General features: G+C 38.7%; 2 protein-coding genes across 4 annotated transcripts; both read right to left on the bottom strand.

Annotated features, from left to right (window-relative positions):
- Nucleotides 1-261: 261 nt before the first annotated feature.
- Nucleotides 262-27531, bottom strand: LOC118223855 (retinol dehydrogenase 7-like). Of its 2 annotated transcripts, none has more exons than XM_035410863.1 (5): nucleotides 27422-27531; nucleotides 4132-4446; nucleotides 2243-2501; nucleotides 1926-2089; nucleotides 262-607 (listed from the first exon to the last, which is right to left on the bottom strand). In XM_035410863.1, exons 2-5 carry the CDS (start codon nucleotides 4442-4444, stop codon nucleotides 387-389), a joined length of 957 nt encoding a protein of 318 aa, XP_035266754.1. In that variant the 5' UTR covers nucleotides 4445-4446; nucleotides 27422-27531; the 3' UTR covers nucleotides 262-386. The 2 variants fall into 2 exon arrangements, with proteins under 2 accessions (XP_035266754.1, XP_035266753.1); XM_035410862.1 differs by lacking the exon at nucleotides 27422-27531 and adding an exon at nucleotides 7629-7764.
- On the bottom strand, nucleotides 17630-27558 carry LOC118223856 (retinol dehydrogenase 7-like). 2 transcript variants are annotated; one of them, XM_035410864.1, is made up of 5 exons: nucleotides 27422-27558; nucleotides 21795-22109; nucleotides 19913-20171; nucleotides 19593-19756; nucleotides 17630-17985 (listed from the first exon to the last, which is right to left on the bottom strand). In XM_035410864.1, exons 2-5 carry the CDS (start codon nucleotides 22105-22107, stop codon nucleotides 17765-17767), a joined length of 957 nt encoding a protein of 318 aa, XP_035266755.1. In that variant the 5' UTR covers nucleotides 22108-22109; nucleotides 27422-27558; the 3' UTR covers nucleotides 17630-17764. The 2 variants fall into 2 exon arrangements, with proteins under 2 accessions (XP_035266755.1, XP_035266756.1); XM_035410865.1 differs by lacking the exon at nucleotides 27422-27558 and adding an exon at nucleotides 26824-26845.
- Between the last annotated feature and the right edge of the window lie 326 nt (nucleotides 27559-27884).

Raw genomic sequence — 27884 nt, forward strand, 5'->3', positions numbered from 1 at the left:
CCACGTGATCACGCATACAGAGGGCGCAAAACAATTTCTTCAGAATAAGAAATATTTAATGTCAGTATTGAGTCATTTTCCGATATTGTTGAGGATAAAAAACATTTATTAAAGTGAATTTCATCCAGCATTATTTATTTATATACGCAAGGTTGACTACAATTCTGGAGTCTTTTGACAAGACTGTACAGAATTCCAAAGATGACTGTCACGTGAGACTCCAGGAATTGGTAGAAAAAAGTATGAGGCAGAAACTGTAAATATAAATCAGTGTTGTTTATTCTGCAGAAGGTTCACGCAAGATGCATGTCCCACAGTGGGGCAATCCCTTCGAGCACTTTACATCACATTTTAACCCCATCAACAGCAGACAGTGAACAAGTGAGCTACATAACTGCTTTCTCTGGTTTGACAGCCAGTCTGTAGAACACGTAATCAGCAATGAATGTAGGCATGTAAGATAGAGGCAGCCAGAAAAACTTAGCGCGCCAGCCAGCTGAGTACCGGGTTCGAGGATGCACAGCAGAGATGGCATGCTCCATGCAGCTCACCACTTTCATCAGGTCTGTACTCATCGTCTTCTCGAACTTCTTCAGCTTCGTCATCGCTGAGATGGAAGACAGATTAGTACTTTATTTTCAGATGTGCTTTTCATTGGACAGAAGAATAGACTCTACACAATAGACTCAGTTTCAAAATGAATCCCATTAGAGCATCCAAGCGGACTGTTCCGATCAACTTCATAAACTAGATTGAAGTAGTTACTAATACGAAGGGCTGTCTCTCTCTCTCACACATACACACACACACACAATAATCAAAATAATTTCCCAAAACAAAGAAGAAAAACCTGATTCATTGAAATCCTAACATAACACTAAAGCTGATATTGCATGAAATCAATAAATATTTTTCATACCCTGAAGTAACTTTAGATAGCAAGATGGAATTCTGTCAATTTGAATGTAAAATTTCATTACCCTGAAGATTTGCATGAAACTTGGCACATCATCAGGTGCAGCAATGTATCAAAAATATTTAAAGATGTACACAGATGTTCAGTCCAGCAGTTGAATCAGGGAACATTTCAAAATTAAAGGCATACTATGCAGGATGTTCACCTTGAAAATATTATAAAAACAACCATGTTTAGTCATTACTATGACATGCTGGAAATCTGTGTCTGTATGCACTTCTGCCCAGTTCTTGCTTATCTGCCTACAATTTATTATTCTGGTAAATTTAGTAAGTAAAATAGTGAGCGTTTGAGACGTCTCTGGGCATGGCCCTTTTCTCTCTGTGGGCTGTATCTGAAATGCATGTGCCCAAGAGGAGGAGGAGAAGCAGAAGAGGAAACGTGTATGGACTGACTACAGTGAGAGGTATTTTCAGCTGGGTTAGTGCTGGAGAGATAGGGTTGCCTTGGTGGATAACCTACAGTAATGCTATCTAAGTGGCTGGCTGGTCAGCGTTTAAGTTAGGTTGCTACCTGTATTGGCTAACTAAATTCAGTTATGTTTGCCAATGTTAGCTGGCTGGCCATGATGGCCTGAAAATTTGCTGTGGGTCTGATATTTTACAAAGTAACTTAAGGCTGAAAAATAAGATTTTCATCCACTTCTCTTGGCTCATACAGACTAACTACATCCCCGACCTGCTGAAGGTGGGAGAGGCATACGACTTTGCTGCAATACGTACACAATGTGAAAAAAAGTGACAATGAACTGATGTATTTGTGATCATGTGTGCTGTTACAGAATTTTACCACTCTTCCAGGCAGGCTTGAGCTGACGGTGCTAGCAGTGACTAGCACAGGTTCGTTCTGTCACCACTAAGCTGAAGCTAGCTACCCTCTAACTTTGCTGCATATAACAGTGAAGTGCCGTATATGGCGGTCAAGCTTTTTGTATATTTGTGTCACTTGCCTTTATCCAAATACAAACTTCCATATTCTTCTTTCATCTCTTGAGGCAGTCTGTCCCAGAGTTCCTTATGCTTTCTTTCTACAGCATTCAGAGTAAATATAGATGTTTTGAATGCCCCAGGTTCAATGCACAGCACTTTAACACCAAAGTGAAGCATTTCTCTCCTAAAAATCAAGAGGAAAAATTCTCATATGCAGGCAGTATGGTTTACACTGACACTTCTGATCCTGTTGAGCGTATGCCATTTTGCCTCTGTACATTTTGAATGTCGACATAATTGCTGTATAAGTCGTTCAACAAAACAGAAGGATAATTACCTAAGATCATCATTGAAGGCTTCTACTCCATACTTGGAAATTGAATAGGGTCCACCATGACAACTGACCCTTCCAGCTACACTGGACATATTCACCACCCGGCCCCGCGCTTTTTTAATCAGCGGGAGAACGCTGAGCGTCACTGCGATAACCCCAAACAGATTGACGTCCAGCATCGACCTAAAGTCCTCAATGGTCAGCCATTGGAAATGCGTTAAAGGCAGGGCAACTCCAGCGTTGTTCACCAGAGCCCACAGACCTGTGGGAGCACGCACACGTACACAAATCAGTTCAGCCATGTCTCTTTACTTCAGTGAGTCATGCATGGTATCAAGAGTCCTGAGTCATTCCACATAACATGCGCTTGATCAGAGCCTGGCTACATTCATTTTGATGCATGCAACACAACAAAATGTGTGCCCATGGGAGAAATGTGAATGTATAGTTATAAATTCTGTAGTAGGATACACAGGCATCCATTTTAAAAACAATTGAATTATGGTATTATTTATCTAATAAACCTGACTCATAGCTTTCAGCCACTTGATGAAGTGATGTAATTTGTGGCCTAAACAGCTGGTCAACAAACTTTTAATAACAATTCTGTACACTATGGAATTAGGCGGATTTCTATATTGAACATGAAACTGATAGACATAACAGTGTACCTTTCAAGGTCCTATGGAAAAGGGGATGTGTATGTGTGCGTGTGGGGGGGGGGGGGGGGGGGGGGGGCTAATCAAAGGGAATACTATGTAAACTGTTCTATGCTTCTTTTATTTCAAAAAACAATTAAAAAAATGTATTAAATATGGCGTTTTTTGCCTGAGGACTGACACTTGAAGGTACAATTCAATATTGAAAATTTTTAATGAAAAATTACACAATACAATGCTTACATCTGTAAACAAATACCTCCATAGTTTCACCAGTAGTAATTAAGGTAAATAATGGTTGCTATGTTTAGGGCAATGACCTCTGGGAAGAAAGACCTACAAGTATCAATGGTATCAAAGTAGCAATGGCCTACTCAAAATGACCCTATCAAGTATGCAAGAACACATCCAGGAATTACAAGAGCCAAAGAAAAGTACCAAACTCTCTGTGCTCAATGTTTACGGGGCATGCCCCAGCAAGATGCCTCCTGCTGGCTGAAATGCCATCACATGTACTAAATAATCCTAAATAGCGGATTTACAGCCAAGGGCAAATGACATCTTATGGGTAATTTTTCCATAAGAACTTAATATAAATTCATTCCAAATATTTTTTCTAATTATTATAATTAATATTTTGAACAGCATACTCTCCAAAATATTGACCATCTCCACATGTAGTAGGATACTATAGTATGGGTTTTGTAGTAGTTTAAAAACTGTAGATAGTGTTTACAAAATGGGGAAAAGAGAATCAGAAGACCCCAGGAAAGAAGTGCTTTTGATTGGCAATTTAATTATTCATAGGGAAAAATGGGTCCACTCGGTAAGTAAGATCCTTTGATCTGAGTATTTTGTTAAATTGTGAAATAACATGTAGCTAATTCATGAAAGTGCCCTCAAATTATGAGCAGGGGAGGGCCGTGTGAGATTGTGTGATGGGCTACCCCAAGCTCGGGGACTGTTTGTCCACAATAGCACTTTCTGTACTGTGATCTCTCTTCTTTCCACTGCACATAAGGTGGCTGGGCTGTCTGCTCCCATTTAAATAAAAAATAAAGAGTTTGTACAAATCTGCCAAACAGATGAATAAACCTTCATTGTATGAATTCCCTATTAATTGGAATCAATCATTTGCTGTACAATTACTGCCTCTCAATATATCAACAGAACATGCTTTGTCACAGAAGACCCCAGTTTATAAAAGACAAATTATTTATTGTGAAAACTCACCTTTTTCCCCAACGTGGTTCTTTATGAACTCTGCTGCTTTGTTGACACTCTCTGTATTTGAGACATCCAAGTGGAAGGCGGTCAGTCTTTCTGAGCAGGCTTTCCTGAGCTCATCCTCGCCCTTCTCGGTGAAACAGGAGGCGATAACGCGGTAGCCCATCTTGTCAAGGTGTTTCGCCAGCGCGTTCCCAAACCCAGAGTCGCATCCAGTAATGTAGACATATTTGTCATTTTCATTTCCAACTCTGTCCCTTTCTCTGTACCAGCGGTACAGGAATAAGAAAGCCACCAGCCCAAGGAGGTACAGGAACATCTCTGAAAGACAAATATCAATAACAACATATGGTCAAGTGTTACATCAATTTAAATATTAAAACCCTGTGCAACTACTTTTTAAATATAAAGCAGGGTTTTTGGGTCTGGGTTAATTCCCCTAATCCGCCCCCCTCCCCCCCAAAAAACTTTAAGCACAAGAACATTTCAAGTCACATGAAATATCATCACTCGGTAAAAAATAAAAATTACTATATCAATTTTAGGCCATATTGCCCAGCACTAGTCTGCTGTCATCCTAACGATGAAAAATGCCATCCAGCAAGCATTTAGGAAAAGTACAACATGACCTCTCCTTTTTTTGCCTTTCCAATTCACAAATGTGCGCATTGTAACTACACATTTAGACAATGGGTTAGAAAGGGACTGTCTGTTTAATTGGTCTATTGCAGTGGTTCCCAATAGATTAATCATGATCGCTGAGGTCATGCTGATAGATCAAATGTCATTTTTAAAATGCATTAGTTAAAATTCTAATTCTTCTTGTTTTCATCCCTTTTCCCTACTGCTTCTGCCTGACAGAAGCCAGTGACTTTAACCAATTTAGGAAACATTGAGTAGCATTGCTTTGGAATACAGCTTCTTTAATTTCTGTGAGGCAACATAGCCTACACTGTTTATAGTACAGTAACTTGGCATCATTTTGATATCAATACTTTTAATGGCAGGCCTAGATTTTGCCAGTTTGAATGAATGAGTTATACAGTGCTTTTTATGTGTGAGTATTTTTTACTTGGCATTTTTGTACGTTGAAAACCACATGTTTTTCATGAGATTGTGCTTTTCTCAAGTTAAGCTCTGCAGCCATAGTCTGCTTATTTTTGTCACTTTGTTAAATGCAAACATGTTCTCCTTGCTACAGTGAGAAAAGGCTACTCATTCCTGTTACTGTTAACTCTCACCATCATGGCTAGTCCTGTCTATTTTGGCTTATCAATGGATGCCCAAATTAAACACCTCAATCATATTGGTGGATAACTGGGAGAAATATATTTTAAATCCAACTGACAAAAAAAACGTAGCTTTTACGACCTTCCTTGTAGCATTTATAGTGTCACCACCACAATTGCTCAGCGCCATACAAAAATGCATTGGCAAAGTTTACTATGATGCAGCCTAAACATAAGAAATTGTATAGAAACCTGTATTGGCATAAAAGTGAAATCATTAGACCAGCATCATATCTGGACAAAATCCCAGCTTTAGAGTAACAATTACCTTTCCGATATTTAAAGCGAATTTCTCTGCCTAAAATTGACCAGATTTATCGAGTCACCATCACAACTGCTCTGCTCAATATGCATTTGCACAGTTAGTGTTACTATCACGCAATATTGGACACTTACGTGAGAACTTTTAGTGCACAATCATGTCTATATAATGAAAGGGCATGCTTAATGTAAGTTCTGAACAGCAGCACTGGCCACATTTCATGTCAATCAAGTGTACCTGTCTGTCAGGCAGAAGCCATAGGGATAAGAAAACGAGAAGAATCTGAATTTTAACTAAAGCGGTTTTTTTTTTTTTTTTTTAATGACACGTGATCTACCAGCATGGGCCCTGATAGTGATCGAACATTGTGCCCCCTGATGTATTGGGTAACTGTTAGCCTGGCATACAGGGTAGCCTCGTGCAACAATTTACATGTATTAAAAATATATTTTTCTAACGTTAGATATCGTGAACATCATGGAGAGTAACTTTTTCGTTAGCTCTGCAACAACAAATAAAAATTCTGAAGTTTCACCTGGACTCTTGGAGCTGACATTTTTAAGTGTAGCGTTAGCTATGACAGTCTGTAATCCTGCGTGCCGAGTAGTTGTAGCTAGAAATTTTGAAGCGCGTTCACGACGAGGTATGTGGAGGAGGAGGATCGAGGGGTTGGGGTGTGTCTCTATATGTGGCAGGGCCAACAGGTGCTTGTATTTTCAATACGGTTTCTCAACATTGCACTGTTGAGAAAGCCGTCAACTGCAGCTTTAAAGAGTTTTTTCTGCCTTTGCTTTCTTTTGGCACATGCATTTCTCAGTTATGATTAGCGGGTGGCAATGGCAACAAGCCAAGCATCCCTGCACGCGATAGACCCGCCCACAGAGCCCCTGAGTGTGCCACCATATTTCTCTCTTTGCTTTTCGCTGATTATTAGAGGGCTGCATTATGCCACCAAATAAGTAACTGTAATATTAGTTATTTTCTCTCTCCTTTCTTTACTTTGGAGCTTTTAAATTGAGCTCTGGCGCATGCCAAAGATTTCTTTTCAGGAAAGACAGGATCTGCAAAACACGAACCTTCTGAGAGTCCGGATCAGAGAGGGAGTCTCCAGGCATCCACTTGGGATGAAGTTAGATGACAATCAAAGCAACAGATAGGACAATATGATGGGTACATTACGCAGGAGAAACCATGCACTTTCATTTGGGACGTTTGAAGGGAAATCGAGTCCAGCTATAATTGTTCAATTTTCAGAAAATGTACGAAATCCCACTGGTACGTAATTCCCCCTACACATTATTTCACTGGAGATGCTATTGCTCTTTAACCTTGGTACAGTAAACAAAACAAAGTAGGCTACAAGTTGTAGTTTTTACTTCGAAATTTCCCACCTTGGTGATGGTAATTATAACGGTAATTATAATCCTTATTTGGTTTTCTTTGCAACACACATTGCCAAGTCAGCTTTTTCGTATTTAGGTTTTTCCCCCAGCACAAACTAATTCGCACTGATTTACGTTGGACATGGTAGGCTATCTCGATTTTTCTAAAACTATCATAGCTTGTGGCACTGGCTTTTTGTTTGTTGGCCACTGCAACTTTCCTAGTAGATAATGCTAGTGATTTACAGAGGGTGTACGTGATAACAAAGCAAGCTGACATTAACAATATCCATGTAGGCTACAGCTTTCACGGCATTTTGAGAACCTGCATTTTCTTTGGTTTTAGACACTGAAGTTACTTTTACTCGACTAAAATAACAATACAAAATGAGGATGCTTTGCATAATGACAAAAACTAAAACGGAAAATTTCTTGCCTGATTTTAACTTATTGCAATTAATGAACGTCGACCACTTCGCTTAAATCCATGTCCAAGTATAGACCGCATTCCGCTAATCTGCATTTATCTGACTGATTATAGGTAGCCTACGTAACACAGCACATTTTTACCTTGTTAATGTTGTCCGGACATTCGCTAACCAATCTGCACTCCAGCCTGCAGAAAATGAGGAAGATGCAACTCCGACCTGTTCCAGCTTGTGTTTATGAAGCAGCCCGTGCACCAGGGTTTTGACGTATTAGACAGCGATTGGCTAGGATGGTCAGCGTTAATTAACTTAATTTTCAGTTTGTTTTTAGTAGCGACAAAACCAAACGGAAGCCGTACAAAATTTGTGGCACTGACTGCACTGTACCATCCGTATCAACAAAGATTAGAACTATTATTTCAATATTGTTAACGTTAACTATTTAATTGCCTACTGCGTTGACTAAAATTAGAATTTAAAATGAAAATCAAAAACACAACTGTTTCACTGTCTTTTAATAAAGGGTAAGAAAGTACTATAAGAGCCTGTGAAGGATAAAAGAGAACTGTTAATAACTTGCATGTGCAGACAAAATACTACTCATGTAGAGAACGGAGCCAATAACAAACACTATTTGTTCTCACAGTTCGCTACTTTTCCGTGAGTGTTTATTTATTTATTTATTTTTCTGCCCATGGAATGATTACCTGGAGGGTGAAGGAAAGGGAGATACTACAGTGTTGAGCGCGGGGTCAGGCACAAATCTATTATAGGGAAGCTGCACGGAGACCCTATACCATCATGCCAACAACACAAGAAATGTAAACATGTCAACACGACCTCATAATTAACTGTAATATTTTTGATCTCGTTGATTTCTTAATGCACAAGAAAAAAATCTATGAATTGTACGCCAACTACAATGCTAACGGAATACAGATGAGACTGCACGAAATCATGTTAGCTATGGCTATTATAAAAGGAAGAAGCTGCGCAGAGACACGGAGAGAATGGAGACCTGAGTGGTAATTATTTTTAATCTTGTTGAAATCCATCAATCAGACAGAAAACAGAGAAACTGCGAGTTGTGCGTTTTAGTCAAATGACTGAATTTTCTACACTACCTACATACTCCTTATATGTCCCAGACATGATGGTGCCCTGAAATAGGGGGGCATGTAGCCTATAGAAAGTGCAGTAATGCATACATGGTGAAACCAAAATGTAAATAAAAGGAACAGAGTACAGCATCAAGAAAAGTATGTCTTTGTCCCAAACATTGTGGAGCTTACTATACATGCCTACGTAGAGAATAATTATGTAAAGAGAAACAGAAGAGCAACTTTTCCTCAGGTGACTGCGAATGTCAATGCTGGATGTGATCAGACTGTCAGCAAGAACAGTCCATTGACAACATAGAGAGGGATAATATAGTTGGGTTGCAGTGCATAAACCCCTCATTACTAAGATGAATGCACATTTCAGTGGTGCAAAAACCATAGCCACTGGTCTACAGAGATGTGATATGGTGATATGGTCAGATGAGTCATCCTTCACTATATTCTCAACAAGTGTTTATATATATATATATATATATATATATATATATATATATATATATATGCTTATTGTCATTTATTCATCCAAAACACCAAAACAATGGAATGGGAACCTTCAAGAACAAAAGAGTAGCCAATCTGGCAACTAAAACATCAAAGAGAAAGGGGAACAAAAATTAGAAAAGAAAAAAAAAAAAACTGGTGCACACACCCACCACAACTTGCATTCCCCAGCTCCCAAATGCTTCTCCTCTAGGCCTGGGATGCAGGCCTCCTATAGAGCCCATAATTAGGATAATAGGCCACAGCTGATGTGATTGCACTGTGATTGCAGTGGCCAAACCTGTCATACCTGAAATTCATCCACTGCAATCATCTTGAGGGTGGGCACTGTGATGGAAATGATTGGCTTAGAACTCCGCAGAGATAACGCCACTGACATATTTTCAGGTTTTCTCTGAAACTGAGACTTTGAATAAGAAAAACGTCTCTCCAAAGAGAAGGGAGGGAGAGATGTGCTGAACTCGTTATGACCGAAGAAATGTTTCTGTAATATGCCTTTTGATACCTTTTCCCGTAGCCCGTATATAACAACACCGCTATAATTTATAAATACAAACTTTTTATTTTAGACTCATCAAAAAAGAGGTCCATAGCAGGGGTTACAACTCAAATTGAGTTATGTCCTTTATTTCAATAAAATAGTTTTGCAATATATGCTTTCATAATCTTTATCAAATTAGGTCATTACTGGTACATAAATTGATGCTATAATGCTGGATACGTCTGACGCCACTGCCATCTCATGTGCAGGAGCTTGTCTTCACAAAATACAACTTGGGGAAATTTGAGTAAGAGCATAATAGCTGAAGATGTATGCCACCCAGGGAAGCTTTTTGATGTTTTATTTCATTCATCCACGTGTATGTGTAACAGGCGTGATCTTGCGTTGTGTTGTGTAAAAGTACCACAAACCAGGATTCCCAGTTGAGCTGATTTATTCTGATAACAAACAGTGCGATCACTGGACTGTTCTCAACATGTATCTTCAGCAATGGTGATCTAAAAATGTAGAAATACTCATGTTACCACACACACACGCGGCCTGGTAAGTGGCTAACTTAGCTAGCAACATAGCCTACATGCCGTTCGTCGCAGTTCGTAGAACAGATATAGTGGATATACAAATCTACAAATGCACAAAAGCCTTTGTCCATATTTAAACTCCTTTAAATATGTACATATGCATTGATATAACAATATAATTGTGAACAAATATGAACAATCTCTTAAAATAATTGGCACAATGTTAAAACGTCACCTACCGCTTGCCTGGGCAAGTTAAACTGGGAAGAACGTAACGTGCGTCATTCCCTTAAAGGCAACTACACAAGTATTTTAAAGTGACAGAACACTAGACCCAAAATACACACATACACCTCTGGTACAATGGCAAGTGTAATCATTATTAACCATGTTACATATGCAAATCAAACATAAGGTAAAGTGTGGCTACAATAATGAAGGGGAAAATATTAACAAACAAAAAACAACAAAACACGTTAGCCTTACATTCTGTAGTTTTTATTTCATGAGTTCATGGCATACTGTACTTTAGGGTTCTCGTAAGGGTGTAAGAACCGCAGACTAAACACGAAGGTAAACTCCACTCAAAATGAAGAAAGAGTTGTTGTTGTAGCTGAAGAAACGTTTACTGGTAACTCGTTCACAGTGACATGGAGTGAAAACTGCAGGATAATAAAAATACAGAAAAGGAAAATTCACTAAGTCTTGTGTTGTTTTTCTTTACAAACTTAGCATTGTACTGGTATTAGCATTGCAGAAGCATGAACTACCTTGTATATATATTTGTAAACACAACATTTTTAATCTTAGCTTATTAAATGCATTTTTCATCAAATAACCCTTAATATATGAACTTTAACATGTAAATAATGAAATACATCGACTTACGACATTCATTCATCAGTCTTTGTGTGTAGAAGCGAATGGATCCATTTACTGATTCACCGCTGTGTACATGTGGCTTTTTAAAATATCCTTTATTTAACCAGGAAGGTCCCATTGAGATACAATATCTCTTCTGCCAGGGAGTCCTGGTCAAGATGGCAGCAGGGAAATAAAAGTTTCATATTAAAAACATACCAAAGAAAATAAAAAAAGAAAAAAGAAAAATATATAATAAAAAACAGACATACAAGGATCAGGAGCTAAAAGGCACTTGTTGCTAAAAGCAATAACATTGTTCAGTAAAAACAGATTTTAACATATCTTTATACATGTCAAGAGAGGGTAAGGATTTTAGATTAAAAATGCCTTGTAACTCATTCCAGACATGCGGGGCATGAAAGGAAAAGGCTGATTTACCCAGTTCTGTTCGAATACTTGGGACCATGAGGAGAATTTTCTCTGAGGGTCTAGTGTTATGGCTACTGGAGTAATATTTCAGTAAGCCGGATATGTACTGCGGTAGTTTACCCAGTAAAGCTTTAAAAATAAAAATTAACATATGGGTTTTTCTCCTTGAATACAATGAAGTCCATTGAACCATTTCATATAAGTTACAATGGTGCGTATGTACACTTGCACAAGTTACAAACCGCAGGGCAGCATGATAGACTACATCCAGTTTTTTCAACAGAGATGAAGATGCATGCATATAAATTTCATCACCATAGTCTAATACTGACAAAAATACTTTCACTTCCTGGTCTGGCTAACAGGAAGTGATGCATTTAAACTAACTTTATCAAACAGTTTAAACAAACAGTACAATTCAATACAAAGGTATTTCAAGGCAGTAGTTACAAAATACAACTTATGTCTTACAGACATCACATGTACTTTATAATGAAGATGGGTAAGTATGTTTTGAATTATAAAATAATTTTTTTCAGCTCATAATTGACTTCAGTGTCCCTCATGTTGGGGTGGTGGTGGAGTTCATGCAGTTCAAACTCTGCAGTTCAGTGTAAGGATGAGTAACTATGTTTTGATTTATAAAACATTTACCTATGTTTGAAACTTGATTTGACTGTTTGTTTACCTACGTGTCATAAAAGCCTTTTATGGTTACATAACACAAAGCTAATTCTTTGTTAAACAATGCTTTAAAGCTTTTTTTAAATCTGTTGTTCAATTGCTTTATTGTTGTCCATGTAAAATCACAACTGGCTTTCATAACTCAACAATAGCAGTGCCAGTGATTATAATGGTAAAAATCTGGAATTTCTGGCATTTTACACAGCTTTGGGTTAAGCTCCACTTCCGGTTTTTGTCTGAATAAAAATACAAATGATTTTTGGGTTGAACAAAAAATCCCGAAGTCTTGCCTGAAGCAGATGGACATGTTTGGACCGCAAAGGTGTCAGGGGTCACATCTACATCAGGCCAGTCTCCTGGTTGACCTTACCAGAGGACGACAAATGCAACGGACCGCCCTAACCTGTGGCCTTTCTAAAGAGGAAATTTACACAACTTTGGGGGCAGCTGTATAACAAGCTAGTTAAAAAAAAACAGCCAAACAGAAAAAAAACCTGTAAAAACAAGGGTGAGAAACAAAGAAACAAAAACACTGAGCACAGCTCAGGAACGAAAAATAGTTGGGGTACAAACCAGGGAAACCCAACGTAACGGAGTCGCAGCTCAGACCCAAAACAAAAAGGAAACCTTGGGGGTCGAACACCGAGATACCCAAGAACCTAAGATACAGCTTAGGAAAATGAAAAGGTAAAGCCCTAACGGTCTGCCGGCACGAAGCCCAGAAACACAGACCGAAATACAAACCTTCTAAGGGGGAAACGCTTCTTGAGAAGCGAGAGAACAGGATGTTTACTAAACAGGCTCTGAATTACCTTCTGGCTCAATGAGAACATAAGTTGACACTGAAGCAAGGACTGAAAGTCAGACAGCGTCTTAAATAGCCTTGCCTGACACAGGTGGCCGAAAACACGGCATAGGGAGGAATAATCGGAAACAGGTGCATCCAATAAGGTAATAATCAGGCCGGGAGGCCAAAAAACGGAACTGCACCCCAAACCCATGACAATAAAATAAATAAATAAAAAGAAATAAAAAGTTAATATTCATGTGGTGGCGTTCCTGCATTTCCTTTATACACACAGTAGCTGAATCAAACCTTGGCAGCTATTTACAGACACTCGATTAAAGAGACAGACTTGATGCATGTGTCCCTATGTATTGCATGCAAACAGGACCATAGAAAATGCATTGTAAACTACTTATGTTTTTACCTAAATGTGAACAAACTGAGGCGCTCCCCATCATTGTGGCCTGTCTGCTTTATGTCCCTTACCACCCCTGCCACCCACCCTATTTTTTTTTTACAAGAAAATGTCTTTCTTGTTCTCCGACCTCCACCTCTCAGCTATTGGTCCAAATATCACATGATTGGTTATGTCATGGTTGAGAGTTCAGAGGGCAGACTTCACATGCTAATGTACGAAGAGTCAATGCCAATCTCTCTTCTGTAGAGATGGGATTTCTGTGAGTTCCCGCATGTTTGATGAATGGTACTACTCCTTTCAGCAAGTCATCAAAACGCCTAGCACACATTCGGAAATAAGAGAAGTGGACCCCCTCGTCTAAACTCTGCATTTGCCGAATGTACAGACAAAACTCTCCATTCTCCGTCCTACTCTGATTTAGAGGGCGAACGTACCATCTCCTTCGCCTTTTTTTCTTCTTTTGCAAAGCAAGATAAACTAAAGCCACTTTAAACACTTTAAACTTTTTGTTTTGTGTTGTGATCTCGCGTAGCCCTTTTCTTTATACATCCAGGTCTGGGCGAGATTCCAGCCCCGGTTAATAGCTGCCTCGTAATTATTCTGCGACCCCCAGCAGCGTAGAGTGACATTAAACGGTGCTGTGTTCTCACTGAGTATACCGACAATGGTGTTCATGGATGTGTTCGCTCGTGGTTCTCAATCCTGAAGTTCTTTCTTCTTACTGAGTATACCGCCAGCTTCACCATTCCTTCACCACTGCACACTCCCTCACCACACCTCCACCAACAACTGGTAAAATGCAATGCCCCCTATAATACTCATTTATCGATTCAACTCTTCATGAACAATCTCTTCTCTAACACTATAGTGATTCTTCATCCCATTCATATCCTCAAATTATGTTGCTTAACCTTTTTTCCCCTCATGTCTTCTCAAATCCAACTTGTTTCTGTCTGTAAGTCTATGTAAAATATGCTTTCATTATATTTGAAAAAACACATGAGCCTGATTTTTCTGACTTATTTTTTGTGAAGTCATATGTTGCACAGTGTTACACCTATCTATTTTAAAGGTAATTCATATCAGTTACAAATTTGAGAACTGCTTTCTTAGATTGAAATGAACATATTTCCAGTCAGCCATCATAAACCACATACTTTTCTGATACACTTTAAGTTATTCAAAACACTTTCCTCCATAGGACATTAATAAATATTACAAAACAACCTATATTCAGCCATTTGATGTGAATATGCGGTATCTGGAGACCATGTGGTGCATTTTATAGCCCCCTATGTCCCTATGAGGTTTGATTCTCCACCATTGTACTTTCTGTGATGATACCTTCTCTATCTGTAATCAAACTTTTCCCATGTATGAATAAAGGGGAAAAATACGTAAGAAGGGCAGACTTGTCAGCTGTCCTTTAAAAAAATAAAATAAAACTGTAATGAAACCTAAAGCTGTACAAAGTTGCATAACCATTGATCATCAGAAAGGCATTTTGGTAAAACATGAAATAATATTTCATATAAATAAAAATATAAAAAATTTGCTCTACGTGGCAATATGTGTGAATCATTGCATTCAAGTTTTTATAAAAACGGCCATATGAATGTCCAATGAGAATGTAAACCAGATGTGCCCCATTGATGCAACATGCTCAGTCAAGTGACAACTCCAATCTCCAACAGAAATGTCTACATCTCCTTTAAACAAAGAAAAAGCACATTTTTTTCCAGCGCAATGAAACGAGCACTGCCTAATGGATTGAGACAAATGAACATGATAAAAGTCAGGACTGTACCTCCTGGACTGACGACTGCCACACATTGCGAAGATAGAAAAATTTCAGAATAATCTTTCTCTACAACATGTTTTTTTTTTTTTTTTAAATTGTGTACTGTTCCCTCACTGGTTATACAAATAAGTTTCCTGGAAGGAAGCTCTTGCGTTAACCCAAGTTTTGTTTGGTGTTTCTGTGGGGGGAGTCTCTATTTTCTACCGCAAAAGAAAAAACCAGTCTCAGTTTGTGAATATCTATCAAGCCAAGATATAAAGGGATTCCTACCCTTAGGGTACAGTATTAATGCATGATGCTAGATCCTGAATTTGCGACAACCATGTCTCCTATGAATGCAATAGCATTTATCCAAACCTAGCTTTATTAAAGCCCTTACTTGGCTGATTAATAAACTATTATTGGACACCCACTGTTCTAGGTACTGTTTTTCATGGAATCAGTCTGCATTTAAAGTGACAAAATTAAATTAACATAAAACTATATATATATATATATATATATATAGTAAACAATTTTAATAGGCCCAGAGATAATATCATACAGATATTTTCAGGATATGTAAAGCAAATATAAGGGCATGGTGGCCTTGAGAAAGCCAGCTGGTCATCAAAAACTTCTGTACATATCTAATATCCTTAACATACACTGAAACTGAAGTAATATCACAAACCCCCCGACATTATCCGTGAGATTAGTGTAAGAGCTTGTGGCTATCTCCATTAAGAAAAGTCTTTCTCTTTGCGAAAATGTGCCTAAACAAACATGTTCCTTAGCCACAAAACCCGAAATTATCTGCACGTTGCCATCTAGTGATCACTGCGGTCAACCACTTGCATAGCAGGAAAGGCGTTCAATACTTATGGTTGGGAGATTCCTCTTTTTTGTCAGAGAAAATCTCAATTGGCTAAAAGAAATAACTAAAATGAATGCAACTGTTCATCGATTTTAATACTATTTCCATTTAGTTTTAAAACCAATATTGCAATTTCAGTTCAGTTTTCCCACACAAGCTTAGTTTTAGTGTTGATTTCACTTAACAAATAGATTTTCTTTTACATATTGTAATTATGATTGTTGTTTATAAGTCACATAATATAATAAATGCATATCACGGAAGCAATAGGAACGTGAAGTACAACAAGTAAAACGTAAAGAACAACAAGTAACACAGTGTGTCATGGTTCTGTGTTTCTGTCTCTGTTTCTCCTTGTTGGGCCGCCAGATGGCGGCACTTCTGTTTTGTGTCTTGCTCGTTCCCCTGTTAATTGTATTATTGCTTTCAATTATTTTGTTATTGTGTCTGATTGTGTCTCATTGTTCCCACCTGTGTCTTGTTATTCCCTCCTTTTCTGGTTTGATTGTTCTTTGAGTTCACCTGAGTCTTGTTACCCCTGTCTATTTACGTTCTTTGTCCCCTTGACTTGGGTGCTGGTTCCTTGTGTTTGTTTCTGACTTATCTGTATCTGCTGGCCTGTGTTAGCGTGTTCCTGCTTGTGTTTCTGCCTGCGTTTATGTATCTACCTGCTTGTGTTCTTGTGTTCTGCCTGCCTTGTGTTCCGTCTGCCTGTGTTCTTCCTGCCTGTGTTCACTCACACACTCATACCTATGGGAAATTTAGAGAAATTTACCGTTTCTACCACTCTTTTTACTGAAACACAGCTGTTATAGGACTGCCCAGTGAAATTATCTTGTTATTGTTTTCGTAATGAGAATTTCTAGTTGACAAACAACAAAGCAATGCCCTCTAGCCCTCCATGTTCATCAAAAAAAAGAAAAGCCATGAAAAATGTCATTGTTACTCATCAGCTTGATCTTGCACTCAAAGTATGAGCTAAATCTAACCTTTAAGTGAGGTAAAATAACAAATAAAATGTCTTGTATTTGAGATGACAAACATGCAAAACTCCCTTACCCATCCATCAGCATGGGGATGGCCAAAGAACAAATCAAATTAAATGAGACAAATTTATACCAGCCTTAAATTTATACCAGCCTTAAGAACCTTAAGATACATGGCATCATATACTCCCTCAAGTACCAGGAGATTTTAGACCAGAATCTGGTCTGCTTCAGCCAGGAGGCTAAAACTGGTTAACTGACCACAGAATCAAGCTTATGCAATGACCACCCCAGTCCCCAGACCTAAACCTCATTGAAAATCTATGGGAGAGTTGAACAAGAGATTCCAAGGACTCGGACTGGAGTGATTCTGTACAGAGGAATGGTTTCAGATCCCTTGCAATGTATTTTCCCACGTGATCACGCATACAGAGGGCGCAAAACAATTTCTTCAGAATAAGACATATTTAATGTCAGTATTGAGTCATTTTCTGATATTGTTGAGGATAAAAAACATTTATTAAAGTGAATTTCATCCAGCATTATTTATTTATATACGCAAGGTTGACTACAATTCTGGAGTCTTTTGACAAGACTGTACAGAATTCCAAAGATGACTGTCACGTGAGACTCCAGGAATTGGTAGAAAAAAGTATGAGGCAGAAACTGTAAATATAAATCAGTGTTCTTTATTCTGCAGAAGGTTCACGCAAGATGCATGTCCCACAGTGGGGCAATCCCTTCGAGCACTTACATCACATTTTCCACACATTTTAACCCCATCAACAGCAGACAGTGAACAAGTGAGCTACATAACTGCTTTCTCTGGTTTGACAGCCAGTCTGTAGAACACGTAATCAGTAACAAATGTAGGCATGTACGAAAGAGGCAGCCAGAAAAACTTAGCGTCCCAGCCAGCTAAGTACCGGGTTCGAGGATGCACAGCAGAGATGGCATGCTCCATGCAGCTCACCACTTTCATCAGGTCTGTACTCATCATCTTCTCAAAGTTCTTCAGCTTCGTCATCACTGTGAGATGGAAGACAGTTTAGTACTTTATTTATTTTCAGATGTGCTTTTCATTGGACAGAAGAATAGACTCTAAACAAGCTCAGTTTCAAAATGAATCCCATTAGAGCAACCAAGCAGACTGTTCCGATCAACTTCATAAACTAGATTGAAGTAGTGACTAATATGAAGGGCTGTATCACATTTTCAAACACACCCACACGCACGCATACACACACACACACACGCGCAAGCGTACACACACGCACACACTGACACAGAAATAACCACAGTTCCCTAATAATAAAAAATAATTTCCCAAAACAAAGAAGAAGAAAAACCTGATTCATTGAAATCCTAACACTAAAGCTGATATTGCATGAAATCAATAAATATTTTTCATACCCTGAAGTACTTTAGATAGCAAGATGGACTTCTGTCAACTTGAATGCAAAATTTCATTACCCTGAAGATTTGCATGAAACTTGGCACAGAAATCATCAGGTGCAGCAACGTATCAAAAATATTTAAAGATGTACACAGATGTTCAGCGCAGCAGTTGAAATCAAGGAACATTTCAAAATTAAAGGCATACTATGCAGGATGTTCACCTTGAAAATATTATAAAAACAACCATGCTTAGTCATTACTATGATGTGCTGGGAATCTGTATCTGTATGCACTTCTGCCCAGTTCTTGCTGATCTGCCTACAATTTATTATTCTGGTAAATTTAGTAAGTAAAATAGTAAGTGTTTGAGACGTTTCTGGCCATAGCCCTTTTTTCTCTGTGGGCTGTATCTGAAATGCATGTGCCCAAGAGAAGGAGGAGAAGCAGAAGAGGAAACGTGTTTGGACTGGCTACAGTGAGAGGTATTTTCAGCTGGGTTAGTGCTGGAGAGATAGGGTTGCCTTGGTGGATAACCTACAGTAATGCTATCTAAGTGGCTGGCTGGTCAGCGTTTGGGTTAAGTAGCTACCTGTATTGGCATAAAAGTGAACTAAATTCAGTTATGTTTGCCAATGTTAGCTGGCTGGCCATGATGGCCTGAAAATTTGCTGTGGGTCTGATATTTTACAAAGTAACTTAAGGCTGAAAAATAAGATTTTCATCCATTTCTCTCGGCTCATATGGACTAACTACCTATATTCAGCTAGGTAATAGGGTTTCACCAATCGGAAAATCCTACTTTTTTCCCATATATGACTGCAGTTCGATTACGACAGACCAATATCCTTGGTCAAAGAGACATATTACATTCTTCACTATATGCATATCTTAGGTGAATGTGTGGTTGTGTGCCTTGGTTGCCATGGGAGTTGGCAGTTAGGCTGCAGCCTGGAGCTCTTCTAGTCTACATCCCCGACCTGCTGAAGGTGGGAGAGGAATACGACTTTGCTGCAATACGTACACAATGTGAAAAAAAGTGACAATGAACTGATGTATTTGTGATCATGTGTGCTGTTACAGAATTTTACCACTCTTCCAGGCAGGCTTGAGCGGACTGTGCTAGCAGTGACTAGCACAGGTTCGTTCTGTCACCACTAAGCTAAAGCCTCTAACTTTGCTGCATATGACAGTGAAGTGCCGTATATGGCGGTCAAGCTTTTTGTATTTGTGTCACTTGCCTTTATCCAAATACAAACTTCCATATTCTTCTTTCATCTCTTGAGGCAGTCTGTCCCAGAGTTCCTTTTTCTTTCTTTCTACAGCATTCTGAGTAAATATAGATGTTTTGAATGCCCCAGGTTCAATGCACAGCACTTTAACACCAAAGTGAAGCATTTCTCTCCTAAAAATCAAGAGGAATGAATTATCTCATAGGCAGGGAGTATGGTTTACACTGACACTTCTGATCCTGTTGAGCGTATGCCATTTTGCCTCTGTACATTTTGAATGTCGACATAATTGCTGTATAAATCGTTCAACAAAACAGAAGGATTATTACCTAAGATCATCATTGAAGGCTTCTACTCCATACTTGGAAATTGAATAGGGTCCACCATGACAACTGACCCTTCCAGCTACACTGGATACATTCACCACCCGGCCCCGCGCTTTTTTAATCAGCGGGAGAACACTGAGCGTCACTGCGATAACCCCAAACAGATTGACGTCCAGCATCGACCTAAAGTCCTCAATGGTCAGCCATTGGAAAGGCGCTGAAGGCAGGGCAACTCCAGCGTTGTTCACCAGAGCCCACAGACCTGTGGGAGCACGCACACATACACAAATCAGTTCAGCCATGTCTCTTTACTTCAGTGAGTCATGCATGGTATCAAGAGTCCTGAGTTATTCCACATAACACAAGCCTGACCTGGCTGACACGATCAGAGCCTGGCTGCATTCATTTTGATGCATGTAACACAACAAAATGTGTGCCCATGGTTGAAATGTGAATGTGCAGTTATAAATTCTGTAGTAGGATATACGGGCATCCATTTTAAAAACAATTTAATTATGGTATTATTTATCTAATAAACCTGACTCATAGCTTTCAGCCACTTGATGAAGTGATGTAATTTGTGGCCTAAACGGCTGGTCAACAAACTTTTAATAACGATTCTGTACACTATGGAATTAGGCAGATTTCTGTATTGAACATGAAATTGATAGACATAACAGTGTACCTTTCAAGGTCCTATGGAAAAGGGGATGTGTATGTGTGCGTGTGGGGGGGGGGGGGGATATCAAAAGGAATACTATGTAAACTGTTCTATGCTTCTTTTATTTCAAAAAACAATTAAAGAAAAGGTATAAAATATGGCTTTTTTGCCTGAGGACTGACACTTGAAGGTACAATTCAATATTGAATATTTTTAATGAAAAATTACACAATACAATGCTTACATCTGTAAACAAATACCTCCATAGTTTCACCAGTAGTAACTAAGGTAAATAATGGTTGCTATGTTTAGGGCAATGATCTCTGGGAAGAAAGAGCCACAAGTATCAATGGTATCAAAGTATCAATGGCCTACTCAAAATGACCCTATCACGTATGCAAGAACACATCCAGGAATTACAAGAGCCAAAGAAAAGTACCAAACTCTCTGTGCTCAATGTTTACGGGGCATGCCCCAGCAAGATGCCTTCTGCTGGCTGAAATACCATCACATGTACTAAATAATCCTAAATAGCGGATTTACAGCCAAGGGCAAATGACATCTTATGGGTAATTTTTCCATAAGAACTTAATTAGAAAAAATATTTGGAATGAATTTATATTATTATAATTAATATTTTGAACAGCATACTCTCCAAAATATTGACCATCTCCACATGTAGTAGGATACTATAGTATGGGTTTTGTAGTAGTTTAAAAACTGTAGATAGTGTTTACAAAATGGGGAAAAAGAGAATCAGAAGATCCCAAGAAAGAATAGTGCATTTGATTGGCAATTTAATTATTCACAGGGAAAAATGGGTCCCCTCAGTAAGTAATATCCTTTATTTTGTTAAATTGAGAAATAACATGTGATTCATGAAAGTGCCCTCAAATTATGAGCAGGGGAGGGCCGTGTGAGACTGTGTGAAGGGCTACCCCAAGCTGCGGGACTGTTTGTCCACAATAGCACTTTCTAGACTGTGATCTCTCTTCTTTCCACTGCACATAAGGTGGCTGGGCTGTCTGCTCCCCTTTAAATAAAAAATTAAGAGTTTGTACAAATCTGCCAAACAGATGAATAAACCTTCATTGTATGAATTCCCTATTAACTGGAATCAATCATTTGCTGTACAATTACTGCCTCTCAATATATCAACAGAACATGCTTTGTCACAGAAGACCCCAGTTTATAAAAGACAAATTATTTATTGTGAAAACTCACCTTTTTCCCCAACGTGGTTCTTTATGAACTCTGCTGCTTTGTTGACACTCTCTGTATTTGAGACATCCAAGTGGAAGGCGGTCAGTCTTTCTGAGCAGGCTTTCCTGAGCTCATCCTCGCCCTTCTCGGTGAAACAGGAGGCCATAACGCGGTAGCCCATCTTGTCAAGGTGTTTCGCCAGCGCGTTCCCAAACCCAGAGTCGCATCCAGTAATGTAGACATATTTGTCATTTTCATTTCCAACTCTGTCCCTTTCTCTGTACCAGCGGTACAGGAATAAGAAAGCCACCAGCCCAAGGAGGTACAGAAACATCTCTGAAAGACAAATGTCAATAACAACATATGGTTAAGTGTTACATCAATTTAAATATTAAAACCCTGTGCAACTAGGCTACTTTTTTAATATACAGCAGGGTTTTTGGGTCTGGGTTAATTCAGCAACCCTCCCCTAATCCGCCCCCCTCCCCCCCAAAAAACTTTTTTAAGCACAAGAACATTTCAAGTCACATGAAATATCATCGCTCGGTAAAAAATAAAAATTACTATATCAATTTTAGGCCATATTGCACAGCACTAGTCTGCTGTCATCCTAACGATGAAAAATGCCATCCAGCAAGCATTTAGGAAAAGTACAACATGACCTGCTCCATCATTTTGTATATTTTTGACCGAGAAGCACGTTTCTTGTGATATTAATATATTTCTATTCCAAATCATCAGCGAGCTATGCTCACTTAAAATATAACTGTCACCAAACTGTGTTTTTGAAAACAAAAAAAAAGGCTCCACAGTTCTGTAGTGAGTAAGGCCTACAATTTAGTCAAATATGCATAAATTGGAGAAACTGCGGTATAACTATGTGTGAAGTACGTTCACACATGTAAACACGTGTTATTGGAGTGATGGTGCATAGTAAATTCTCTCCTTTGTTGCCTTTCCAATTCACAAATGTGCACATTGTAACTACTCATTGGCTAAACGGGTTAGAAAGGGGCTGTCGGTTTAATTGGTCTGTTGCAGTGGTTCCCAATAGATTGATCACAATTGCTGAGGTCATGCTAATAGATCAAATGTCATTTTCAAAATGCATTAGTTAAAATTCAAATTCTTGTTTTCATCCCTTTTCCCTACTGCTTCTGCCTGACAGAAGCCAGTGACTTTAACCAATTTAGGAAACATTGGGTAGCATTGCTTTGGAATACAGCTTCTTTAATTTCTGTGAGGCAACATAGCCTATATTGTTTGTAATACAGTAACTTGGCGTCATTTTGATATCAATACTTTTAATGGCAGGCCTAGATTTTGCCAGTTTGAATGAATGAGTTAGTGCTTTTTTACGTGCGAGTATTTTTTACTGTTTTTTTTGTATGTTGAAAACCACATGTTTTTCATGAGATTGTGCTTTTCTCATGTTAAGCTCTGCAGCCATGGTCTGCTTATTTTGTCTCTTTGTTAAATGCAAACATGTTCTCCTTGCTACAGTGAGAAAAGGCTGCTCATTCCTTTTACTGTTAACTCTCACCATCATGGCTAGTCCTGTCTATTTTGGCTTATCAATGGATGCCCAAATTAAACACCTCAATCATATTGGTGGATAACTGGGAGAAAATATATTTTAAATCCAACTGACAAAAAAAACGTAGCTTTTACGACCTTCCTTGTAGCATTTATAGTTGTCAGGATGCGTAGGGGGTTGGGACCCAAACGCAGAGGGGGAAAAAATACAAAACTCCCAAATGATAAGAACAAAGACTTTACTTACACAAGGGAACAAAAGGGAACAAAAAGCCTCGCAGGGCAACCTTCAACAAATGAAGGAAAACTTAAAAACAACACAGGAACAAAGAAAACCAGAAAACCCAAAAACGCAAGGAAACCAGAACATGGGCAGGAACGCATGGAGCAGGTACATGGGTAGGGGCGCACAAAACCAGACATAACCACAAGGATCCAGCACCTGAGTCAAGGAAGAGGGAAACTTAAATAGAACAGACACTGACGAGACACAGGAGGGCACCATGAACAATCAGGCCACAGAGAGGGAAGGGAAAACGAGACAACCAGCAAACACTAATGGAACAATTGGAAACAATCAAACAATTACACAGGGGGAGCAGGACACAAAACAGAAGTGCTGCCATCTGGCGGCCCAACAGGGAAAACGCAGACAGGAACACAGGACCATGACAATAGTGTCACCACCACAATTGCTCAGCGCCATACAAAAATGCATTGACAAAGTTTACTATGATGTAGCCTAAAAATAGAAGACAAATTGTATAGAAACCTATATTGGCATAAAAGTGAAATCATTAGACCAGTATCCTATCTGGACAAAACATCAGCTTTAGATTTACAGAATTATCTTTCCGATATTGAAAGCTAAAATTCCATGCCTAAAATGGACCAGATTTATCGAGTCACCACCAAAAATGCTCCATATAAAATGCATTTGCACAGTTATCGTGTCACTATCACGCAATATTGGACACTTAAGTGAGAACAAATCATGTCTATATAATGAATGGGCATGCTTAATGCAAGTTCTGAACAGCAGCACTGGCCACATTTCATGTCAATCAAGTGTACCTGTCTGTCAGGCAGAAGCCAGCATGGGCTCTGATAGGGATACAACATATTGTGCACCCCGGTGTATTTGGTAACTGTTAGCCTGGCATACAGGGTAGCCTTGTTCAACAATTTACATGTATTAAAAATTATATATTTTGCTAACGTTAGATATCGTGAACATCATGGAGAGTGACTTTCTGACTAGTAGTGGACTTAACTATCACTTCATTAGCTACCAAACTGGGTAACTAAATTGAAAATATTTATTGCCTTCCTTGTAAGCTCTGCAACAACAAATAAAGATCCTGTAGTTTCACCTGGACTCTTGGAGCTGACATTTTTAGTGTAGCGTTAGCTATGCCAGTCTGTAATCCTGGGTGCCGAGTAGTTGTAGCTAGAAATTTTGAAGCGCGTTCACAACGAGGTATGTGTAGAAGGAGGAGGGATGGGTGTGTCTCTTTATATGTGGGCAGGGCCAACAGGTGCTTTGATTTTAAATATGGTTTCTCAACATTGCACTGTTGAGAAAGTCGTCAACTGCAGCTTTAAAGAGTTTTTTCTGCCTTTGCTTTCTTTTGGCACATGCATTTCTCAGTTATGATTAGCGGGTGGCAACGCCAACAAGCCAAGCCTGCACGTGATAGTCCCGCCCATAGAGCCCATGAGACTGCGGTCAAGCCAGCCGCCACTTTGGAAATCACAGTTAAGTTAGCCGCCACGTTATTTCCCCTGCACGTACACGTGGTAATGAGGTTTTTCCACTTGGGAGAACTGAAAAATGCATAGACAAAACGCGGTACGCTATTTATCGTTCTAAACGCCAAATCAATTTCACTGGCTCTTAATTTCCAGGACAATTCACTGTGGAATTTCAGAATAAAAGTATTTAAAATATATTATACACTAAAAGATGTTCTACTCAAAAAATTATTAAAAGAAAAATGTCTGTTTCCAATAACTGATTCCACTTCTGACACATTCTAGAGCACCACAGGTAGCTTCACAAAAAGTTCCAGAACAATTCACTGTGGAATTTCAGAATAAAGGCCCTCCAAATATATTATACACTATCAAAGAATATTCTACTCAGAATAATGTAAAAAGGAAACTGTCTGTTTCCAATCACTAATTCAACTAAATTTTTGTGCAGCTTCCTGAGGTCCTCTAGAATTTAGCTGAAGTTGAAATAGTGATTGTAAACAGACAGCTTTCTTTTAATTATTTTCAGAGTAGAAAACCTTGTGTTTTAGTGCTTAATATTTTCAAAAGGCCTGTTACGGCCGGCTCGCAGGGCCGCAACAACAGAGTCCAAAGTACCAAAAACAAGACAGAAACTGATCTAAAAACACAAACTCAGACATTTATTAATCTAAAACACAAACTAAAACAAACAAAACTCACAAAGTTCAGCCAGCCTCATACTGCAGGGCTTATATTGGGCCACAGGCAGGTGGAGGCAATCAAGCAATTAGGTATTACCTCCACCAAGTAACAGGGCCTTTATTCTGAAATTCCACAGAGAAAAGTTCCGCACCTTTTTGTGCAGTTACCTGGGGTCTTCTAGAATCTTTCTTCAGTGGAATTAGTGATTGGAAACAGACGATTTCCTTTTCATAATATGCTGAATATGATACCTTGTAAATCTGAATACGAGACATAAAGGCTCTGTGTATTCAAATTCCACAGTGAATTCTCCCGAGTCATAACCTCCTTGGTGAGCCAGTGAAATTTATTTGGCGTTTAGAACGATAAATAGTGTGTTTTTTTCATTTCACTTACTGAATCAAACCCTAATATTATTAGACTACTGTAAAGTAAATGAAAGCTACGGCAAACCGCGTTTTGTGGAAGGATTGGTCAATTAATTACCGTAATAACGCAAGTGTACATGTAGGTGGAAATAACGTGGGGCGGCTGGCTTGACTGTGATTTCCGAAGTGGCGGCTGGTTTGACCGCAGTCCCATGAGTGTGCCACCATATTTCTCTCTTTGCTTTTCGCTGATTATTAGAGGGCTGCATTATGCCACCAAATAAGTAACTGTAATATTAGTTATTTTCTCTCTCTTTTCTTTACTTTGGAGCTTTTAAATTGAGCTCTGGCGCATGCCAAAGATTTCTTTTCAGGAAAAACAGGTTCTGCAAAACACGAACCTTCTGAGAGTCGGGATCAGAGAGGGAGTCTCCAGGCATCCACTTGGGAGGAAGTTAGATGACAATCAAAGCAACAGATAGGACAATGATGGGTACATTACACGGGTGAAACGATGCGCTTTCATTTGGGACGTTTTATGCCAAATCGAGTCCAGCTATAATTTTCAGAAAATGTGTGAAATCCCATTGCTACGTAATTCCCCCTACACATTATTTCACTAGAGATGCTAACTTAAACAAAACAAAGTAAACAAAAGGTAAACAAAACAAAGTACAAGCTGTAGACTTTACTTCGAAATTTCCCACCTTGGTGATGATGGTGATTATAATCCTTATTTGGTTTTCTTTGCAACACACTGCCAAATCAGCTTTTTCGTATTTAGGCCTAGGTTTTTCCCCCAGCACAAACTAATTCGCACTTATTCGCACTTACTGACATGGTACCTCGATTTTTCTAAAACGATCATAGCTTGTGGCATTGGCTTTTTGTTTACTTGTTTGGCATGCATCACTGATGGTACTTAATTGTCTTGAGATTTTGTCGGCATGGAAACTTTCCTAGTAGATAATGCTAGTGGTTTACAGAGGGTGTAAGTGATAGCAAAGCAAGCTGACATTAATAATATCCACGTACACCTTTCACGGTATTTTGAGAACCTGCATTTCCTTTGGTTTTAGTTGATAGGAGAAGACACTAAAGTTACTTTTACTCGACTACAGTAATAATACAAAATAAGGATGCTTTGGATAATGACAAAAAACAAAACGGAAAATTGCTTGCCAGAAGTTAACTTTGCAATTAATGAACGTCGCATAAATTAGCCATGTCCAAGGATAGACCATCACATTCCGCTAATCTACATTTATCTGACTGATTATGGGTACGTAACATAGAAAACATTACCTTGTTAATGTTGTCCGGATATTCACTAACCAAGCTGCACTCCAGCCTGCAGAAAATAAGGAAGATGCAACTCCGACCTGTTGTTCCTGCTTGTGTTTATGAAAGCATCGTGAAGCTAGCGACAGTAAGGACTTTCGCGCGGGTCTGAAAATTTCAAAATAAAAGTACAACGATAAAACCATCAGTACGTTCAGGAAAATTAAATTAATTAAGTAAAAGTCTCACTGCAGTTGTCCTAAAATATGAACTATTCGTTTTCTATTTGTACACTATTAAAACAACTTCGACTTTAAACATAGACATTGTAAAACTATTCATTTTCAGTTAGAACCACACTAATAATATTAATATTATTAATTACAAACAAATATGTCTTCCTTTCTCTATTTTTTCCCCTACATTTTTAACAATGCCAATGCAAAATTTCAAATGGAGAATTAAAGATAAAATACACCCATTACTT

The sequence above is a fragment of the Anguilla anguilla genome, chromosome 3, assembly GCF_013347855.1.
Source record: "Anguilla anguilla isolate fAngAng1 chromosome 3, fAngAng1.pri, whole genome shotgun sequence".
NCBI classification, from domain to species: domain Eukaryota; kingdom Metazoa; phylum Chordata; class Actinopteri; order Anguilliformes; family Anguillidae; genus Anguilla; species Anguilla anguilla.

Excerpts from the sequence above, each read along its gene's own strand:
- LOC118223855 (XM_035410863.1), bottom strand. The coding sequence starts at position 4,444 with ATGTTCCTGTACCTCCTTGGGCTGGTGGCTTTCTTATTCCTGTACCGC. Across the intron at positions 2,502-4,131 it reads GAACCACGTTGGGGAAAAAG|GTCTGTGGGCTCTGGTGAAC; the intron begins GTGAGTTTTCAC and ends GTGCTCCCACAG. Across the intron at positions 2,090-2,242 it reads GCCTTCAATGATGATCTTAG|GAGAGAAATGCTTCACTTTG; the intron begins GTAATTATCCTT and ends CTTGATTTTTAG.
- LOC118223856 (XM_035410864.1), bottom strand. The coding sequence starts at position 22,107 with ATGTTTCTGTACCTCCTTGGGCTGGTGGCTTTCTTATTCCTGTACCGC. Across the intron at positions 20,172-21,794 it reads GAACCACGTTGGGGAAAAAG|GTCTGTGGGCTCTGGTGAAC; the intron begins GTGAGTTTTCAC and ends GTGCTCCCACAG. Across the intron at positions 19,757-19,912 it reads GCCTTCAATGATGATCTTAG|GAGAGAAATGCTTCACTTTG; the intron begins GTAATAATCCTT and ends CTTGATTTTTAG.